Source organism: Entamoeba invadens (genome assembly GCF_000330505.1).
Source record: "Entamoeba invadens IP1 unplaced genomic scaffold scaff_1105074725179, whole genome shotgun sequence".
In the NCBI taxonomy this organism is placed as follows: Eukaryota; Evosea; order Mastigamoebida; family Endamoebidae; genus Entamoeba; species Entamoeba invadens.
The window spans coordinates 27,479-35,417 of NW_004440206.1; the positions used below are offsets into that span (position 1 = coordinate 27,479).

Here is a 7,939-nt window from a genome sequence, read left to right on the forward strand (position 1 = left end):
TATCAATATAAGTATTATTTAAAAAACTGTCTAATAATAGAGTTCTATTTATTAAACAAACAAACTAAATTTAATTTTCAACAACATGTTTTGAAATCGGTATAAATTGTTGTAATATAAACTAAATTATCCAGATCTTTTCCCAATAAAAAATTAATAAGGAATTACGGATATAAGGTTAATAAAAAATGATTTGTTATAAAAACGAAAACTAGATTGTTATTTCAATTAGAAAGATATTAAAAATTCCACAATTATAAGTTGACAAATTGACGTTTTTAATCAAAACACTTTTTGAATTTTGTGCATATCAATAATAAAATCCAATTGTCCATTTATCAAATTTTAAACAATTTAAAAATATTAAAAAATACTTGTTTTAAAATAAAATGATTAATATTTAAATCTTGTTATTACTTTAAATTTGTTAATTGTTATTAATTGAATAGAATAATTTGGAAGCAAAACAAAACAGCACATATTTATGTATATTTTCAGAGAAACATACCAATTCAATAATTGTACACTTCCTTAAAAACTTTAAACCAGTTTTTATTATTAACACAAGTTTTTCTAAAATAAGTGTTGTCTAATTTGAATTGTACTAACTGTGCTACATATACTCGAGATTTAATAAAATAAAAAACGTTTATTATCCAAATACTAAACATTAGACATTTTAATCACGTTTTTTATTATTAAACTTAAAGTACCAAAAAGTCTATAATAGATGAAAATAAAATATTATAAATAACTAAAAAACAAATATCAAGGAGACAACTTGGTCGAGTGGTCCAAGGCGTATGACTAGAAATCATTTCTTATTTGAGGCGTAGGTTCAAATCCGGCCGTTGTCGTTATATTATTTTATTTTGGATAATAAAAAACAAAATATATTGGTTGTGTATAAAACAAAATGCATTTGCCGAGACTCGAACCCAGATTTCCACCTTGGAAGGGTGGAATTCTGCCCTTAGACCACAAATGCTTCTTATTTAATCAATAATAACGACGATTTATATCACATAATATAAATCATTAATAAAGCAAAATCAATGGATTATTTCGTGTAATACTCGATCCACAATCAATTATAATCATGTTTCAAACAATTATGAAATAAAAATAATTGAATTAATCAATTGCTATTTTAATTAATTATTACTATCATTGTTATTATTACAAAACTTTGTCAAGATGTTAAATTGTAATTGTTCAAAATATACTTATTATCTGTTTATCCTTAATAATGAAAAGGTTTCTAATTGGGATTTTCAACAGACCAATATATTGATAATTAAAAATGATCTCGGCGGGGATAGAACCAGCTACCCTCGCATTTCTTTATTCTATAAGTTAGATGCACTTCCGACTGTGCTACGGGTTTTTCTAAATAATATAAATAAATGTCTAATGTTTTAGTAACATAAGTTTAATTTAAATAATTATTTTCATTAATTATATAACCAAATCAAAAACGATTGTGTTTTTGTAATAAACTAATTATATAATATTTGGAAATACACAAAAATTTTAATTGAGTATTTTAGACAGAACCAAAATATTATAAAGTCGAAATATGTGTTAACACATTTTAAAGTGTAAATTTATAATATAAATTGTAATTATAAGTTTAAATACGAATTAAAGAAGTTGATTTGAAAACAAAATCCGACATTGAATAGATTTGTGTAATTGGTTTTTGTTATTAAATTTATCGGTTTTATTATCACTGTTTTTAAGTTTGCTTTCTTGTTTTTTGTTATAAAATACACTAACTAAAAATTGAACCCCGAAACAGTGGTCTGGAAATAGAAACCTCGCAGCATTGGCCTTAGTGCTTTCTATATATAATATGAATTCATTATATATTGACATTTCGATTAACATTAAATGTTTTTCAATGTATAAATTGAATGGGTATAACACATTTATTGGAATATGTCAAACATGTGTTGATAGGTAAACTATAATAACAAATTCAAATACAAGGTATGGGTTTTGTTTTAAATATAATTCAGAACGAGAAACGAGCTCAAAAACAACAAGAAAATGCTACAAATGTAACCTGGTTATAACCCACAATCTGTTTTATTATATCATGTAGATCTTTTGATTCACATTGTACAACTTGTGCATCGGATTTTACTCGAAATGTGTTACATGTGATAACAATTATTATCCAAACGCATCAGGAAAGTATGTTACATGTTCTTTGGGCTGTTCCACTTGTAATTTTCAAAATGGGACATGTCAAAATTGTGTTCCAAATCACATCTTTGATACAACAGATCATACAAATTGCAGTGAATGTTCAACACTTCCAAAATGTGTGACATGTCCAATTGACTTCTCAAGAAAGTGTATTGCTTGTCAAAGTGATTCGTATCCAATTAATGGAGTGTGTTCCAATTGTCACACAACACGTGGAGGAACGTGTAATACAGAGAATGGCCAGTGCACTGGATGCCAAAATGAATTTGTATTTTCAGATACAAATCCATTGGAATGTGTTGCGTGTCAAAACTTTGACTCAAGGTGTACCACCTGCTCAGAAGACTTTACAAGAATGTGTAAAATATGTGATGTTGGGTATAACACAAATGAACAATTTCGATGTGTACCATGTTCAACAATACATATCAATTGTAATTCGTGTAATCAAACACAAAAGGAGTGTTTGCAGTGTAAAGATCCGTATTATTTGAGTTCACCATTGGAATGTAGTATTTGCACTGGATTTTTCAAGTTGAGTGAAAGTGGGTGTGGCGATTGTAATGAGAAAATCGCCAATTGCAAACAGTGTGGAACTGTCAGTGTAGGCAACGCAAAGTGCTCTTTTTGTTTTTCTACGTATGTGCCAAATGCTGCAGGAAATTGCATTATATGCAGCGAAAGGACTTTTTATACATATACAAAAGAACCAACGAGAGAAGTTGGGAGCTGTCAGGCTAATACAATACAAAATTGTGTAAATCAAATGAACTTGACAATGTGTGTTTTATGTGCACATCCAGATTTCCTTTCAGAAGGAAATTGTGTGACAACAAAGAACTGTTTGAGTCCATCGACAGTGGTACAAACGTCGTGTGATTGTTCGGAACATATTTCAATTAATTCTGATTGTGTTGCGGTGGGGAGTGGTTGTAAATATCAAAATTCGACGAAAAGGAAGAACTACTGCGTTCAATATCATAACAATTATCGAATGAAAACACAGAAGGAATGTGTTAAAAGTGATGATATAACAGTTTTGAATGATGTGAATTATAAATGCAAAGATGGTCAATATTTAGATCGTAATAATATGTGTCAAGAATATGACATGACTTCAAGCATATGTTTCCAAGGAAAAGACAATCGTTGTATATCAAAAGAAGAGGTAAATTGTGTCAAATCGAATTCGTTTGGATGTGTGCAGTGTAAAGAACGGTTTTACACTTTTGGGGAGAAAAATAAAAAAAAACAAGTTTGACTATTGTCTTCCCATTTCAACGAATAGAGAAAAGTACTGAAAATTCGACAAAATTAAATTATAGAGAAAATGAAGAACACAAGAAAATAGGAGAAAGATCTTTTGGAGTTGTCTACAAAAGCACTTTCAGTGGAAAAATCGTTGCTATTAAAGGGTTTCTTGAGGATAAGGTGTATCCTCAGGATTAAAGCTATCCTTATTAATAAATATTTTTCTGAGGATACAAAAATCAAATCCATAAGGTTCAGTTCCCCATAAGGCCCACTTTCATAACTCAAGTTATAATTTACACTTAATATTTCAAGTCAAAGTTCAAATTTTAAATAATGGTAATAATTTGTCATAAATGCCAAAAAATTAAAAACAATCAAAAAAATCGCCACAATAATCAGTAAACAAAAACTATAATTATATCTCGCGAACTTGAGACGGGAAATAACAAAACATGAATTAAACTTGTTCATATTATGATTATTTACTTATTGAAATTATTTCCGAATCCTTCTTTATAACATAATAATTAAAATTTAAGTTTAAATTGATAATTGTTTTTTAATCAAAATGAAAATTGAAAAAGTCGAAAACACTGATTTAATAATAATGTGATTTTAAAATAACAAATTTATTAATAATTTTGTAATTTATGCAATTATTCAAATTTATTGTAATAACAAAGTTAATCATATTGTGTATATTTTAATATGATTGTTTCATTTTGATTTTAACTTGTGTTTTAAACAAATTTACAGTTCTGAGGATGGCAATTATTTTCTGAGGTTGACAGAAATAGAAAGTTTTCACTTTTACATCTGTCTGAAATGTATATTGAGTAAGTTACTATTTTTGGATATGGGAACACATCATTTCACTTTTTAGATGTTTAAGTCCGTGTTGATAATGTCTGTTTGTTACACGACTTACCATCCTCAGAGATATTTATAGCACTGCCACTATTGATTTAAAATTATATAAATAAAATTATCAAAGAATTTTTATAAAGTGAGTTTTGATAATTGATTATATCAAAAATCGTCAAAACACAACAAAAACGCCAATTAATATATATAATTGATAAATAAATTGAACACATTTTTATTGAGAATTGATATTGTATAAAAAAATAATATAAACATATATTTCTTGTGTATATATGTTTTGAAATATAAATAAAACGGTTTAAAACAAAAATGATTTTATTTTAAAAATTTGTTTATTTATCAATCATTGTTTCATCGATATCCAAAACCTCTCTTTTTGAATTTGCGCAAATACATAAATTGTCATCGCATAGAGTATACGTTATTAATACGTTATTTGCTATCAATTTTATTGTTTGAAATATCATGAATTGATATATAATAAATTATTTTTGTAAAAAAAAATTAAAAATTGTTCGATTAATTTGTTTTGTGATTTTTATTAAAAAATCGACTTTTTCGATAATTAAAATGTCTGTCAAATGTTTTCATATTAACCAAAGTTAGTCTTGTGGTAAATCAGAAAATAGAAGTAGATTATTTTTTTGTAAAAATCAACTGAAAGAATCATCTTTCAAAAAATCCATAAATAGCATTTTTAAAGAAAATCACGTGTTTCAAAATATACCTTTTTGATCTTAGGCAAAAAAATCTAAATTGAAAGAAATTATGTTTAAGATATTTACCATCCTCAGAAAAATTAACAATCCTCATGAATCCCTTAAAAAAGATGAAATTATCAAATACAACTGAAGAGCAAATTAACGAGTTTGAGAAAGAGATTATAATGCTAGATAAATTCAGAAATGAGTACATTATCCACTTTTATGGTGCTGTGTTCATTCCAAACAAAGTGTGTATGGTGACTGAATTTGCACCATTTGGGTCTTTACAAGACTTAACGAATCATTAACTAAGTTCAGAGGTTTGTATTAAACTTAGAATAAAAATAATGTTGGATGCAGCAAATAAGATAAGTTATTTACACTCAAATGGGATATTACACACAGAAATCAAGCCAGACAACATATTAGTGTTTTCATTTGATTAAAATAATAAAGTGAATGCTAAATTGACTGATTTTGGAAGTGCCAGAAATGTGAATTTGTTGATGACTAACATAACATTCACAAAGGGTATTGGAACACCAGTGTACATGGCAACTGAAGTACTTTTGAAACAGAAATATACTAAAAGTGCAGACATAGTCTCATTTGCAATAACAATATACGAGTGCTTTAAATGGGGAGAAGCGTATCCGATCAATGAATTCAAGTTTCCATGGAAGATAGCCGAGTTTGTCATGGAAGGAAAAAGACTGAACAATAGTAGAGTAATACCAAAAGGTATTTACAACATCATTCAACTTTCGTGTAAACAAAATCCAAAAAAAGAATTGATATCAACCAGATTATTAACAACATGCAAAGTGTTTCTAATACACCAAAATGAATTGTTTTATTGGTTTTATATAGATAATTACTAATAAATATTCTATAAATTAAATTTTCATTGTTTTTTTATTAAAATTTAAGTAAATTAAGATTATCATAATACATTAATGTTATTTTTTGGTTTTAAAAGCAAATTAAAAGCGTTTAATAATTTTTTGACTAATTTTTATACTTAAAATATTTCAGTTATAATAGTATTAAAACGGAGTGGTGATACAACAAATACTCTCAAAAGGAATAAAACGAAATAAAAAAGTGTTTTTAATACGCTTGGAAACTCAACCTATGAAAGAATTTGTCGAAATAATTATATTTTAACTCGTATTTTTTGACAAATGTAAGTAAAATTACTAAATCACAGAAAAACATGTGACCAGTATTTTAAACGTTTTTTGATTAAAAAAATTTCGTTATACAATTGTTCCTTAAACAATAAACTTTATAAATAATCGACTTTTTATTTTGATTTTTTTTAGGAAATTAGAATATAAACAAAAATAGCAACAAAAAATAAAAACATAGACAAGTTTGGTAAAATCCCAAAAAGGTTAGTAAATATAGTTTTTTCTAATGTTAAAATAATACCCTATTTAACTTACTGTTTTTGGAAATTGAACATCAAACAATTAAAATACACCTACTAATATTGAAATGTAAAATTAAATTACATTTTTGGTATAACAAGGTGTATGAAAACGATAAAATAACAAATACTAAAAATTATGGTAAATTTGTCATAATATTTAGTAATTATTTTTCTCCAAACAAAAAACGTCAAATATTTTATTTCCACAAATATCAAATTTTCTTTAAAAAAGTTTTTTTTGTTCCTTAACACTTAAAATAACTCCCTTATTTTGTTTTGGCCTGTTTTTACAGGGATATTAATCCAATTTTTGATGAATTTCCTTTTTGCTTGTGTATTTTTTATGCACATAAAATAAACTCTAAAAAACGGAAATTTATTTAATAAACTCGACATTTGCCCGATTTTTAGACCACTTGAATTTTGTTCAATGTAATTTAAAGTGTTAAACATGAACAAAAAAATGTTTTGTTCTTTTATTAGTCACAAAAATAGTTTTCTCATTGTGTGTGAAACCTCATACAAGGCAATAGAAACTTGATAAAATTAAATGAACAGCTAAAGTGTTTTAATATTGATGTTAATCACTTCTATGTTTAAATTTGTGAAAACCACCTCAATGCAATTGGGGTATGTTATGTATGAATGCGTTGTCTATATTATATATTATTATTATGTCAATATTAATTCAACTAAAAATGTTAACGGCTTTATATACAAATTCTGTGTGTAGGAAAAAGAACATATTATAAACCCAATACTACATTACAATTATTATGTTACACATCCGCAATTATTTCGAAACCGTGAAAATGGACTATTCGGCATTGAAACTTCTTGTTTTTCAAAAAACAAACCAGCAACTAAACAATATGAAAGAAACATACAAGAAAAATACAAAAAACAAAACTTTGTTAAACTAACATTACAACCAATGATCGGAAAAGAAATTTTTACAAAACAAAGAGAACAAATTGTAAAAATGACAAATGACTTGGTGTCTATAGAAAAGGTAGTAAAAGTTTATGAGAGATCCGGATCAGAAGAAGAATTCAATATTACAAAGGAACAAGAGGAAAAAGAGAAAATAAAAATCAATAAAGAAAGGTCATTATGCGTTGCCTCAAAAAGATTCGACAATCCAAAGAAAGAAACCATTCAAGAAGTCACAGTCTGTAAATCAAATGTAAACAGTGAGCAATGTGATCAATTGCATCAAAATAAACAACAAAGTGTGATGCAAAATACAACTCAAAGTAGTAGCCTTACATCAAAACGCATTATCACGTTTAATACAATTTACATACAATTTGATTGGTTGTAACACTTTACCATCCATACAAAGTACTTCAATTTCACAAAGAGTCTGCAGCCTATACACAACGAACAATTCAATCAAAGTTCTTGTCAGGCTGCAGATTTGACTCAGATAACTCAAAAGAGTCAA

At 26.7% G+C, this 7,939-nt stretch overlaps 3 protein-coding genes across 3 annotated transcripts; all 3 read left to right on the forward strand.

Moving 5' to 3' along the window:
• Positions 1–3,208: 3,208 nt before the first annotated feature.
• Positions 3,209–3,663, forward strand: EIN_478470 (hypothetical protein; the record flags this gene model as incomplete). The annotated part of the gene is made up of 2 exons (XM_004255308.1): positions 3,209–3,432; positions 3,540–3,663. The coding sequence occupies 2 exons, from the start codon at positions 3,209–3,211 to the stop codon at positions 3,661–3,663; spliced, it is 348 nt and encodes a 115-aa protein (XP_004255356.1).
• A 1,501-nt stretch (positions 3,664–5,164) lies between these two features.
• Positions 5,165–5,938, forward strand: EIN_478480 (protein serine/threonine kinase, putative; the record flags this gene model as incomplete). Its single annotated transcript, XM_004255309.1, has 3 exons — positions 5,165–5,337; positions 5,371–5,487; positions 5,542–5,938. The coding sequence occupies 3 exons, from the start codon at positions 5,165–5,167 to the stop codon at positions 5,936–5,938; spliced, it is 687 nt and encodes a 228-aa protein (XP_004255357.1).
• A 1,536-nt stretch (positions 5,939–7,474) lies between these two features.
• On the forward strand, positions 7,475–7,816 carry EIN_478490 (hypothetical protein; the record flags this gene model as incomplete). Its single annotated transcript, XM_004255310.1, has 1 exon — positions 7,475–7,816. The coding sequence occupies one exon, from the start codon at positions 7,475–7,477 to the stop codon at positions 7,814–7,816; it is 342 nt and encodes a 113-aa protein (XP_004255358.1).
• Positions 7,817–7,939: the final 123 nt, after the last annotated feature.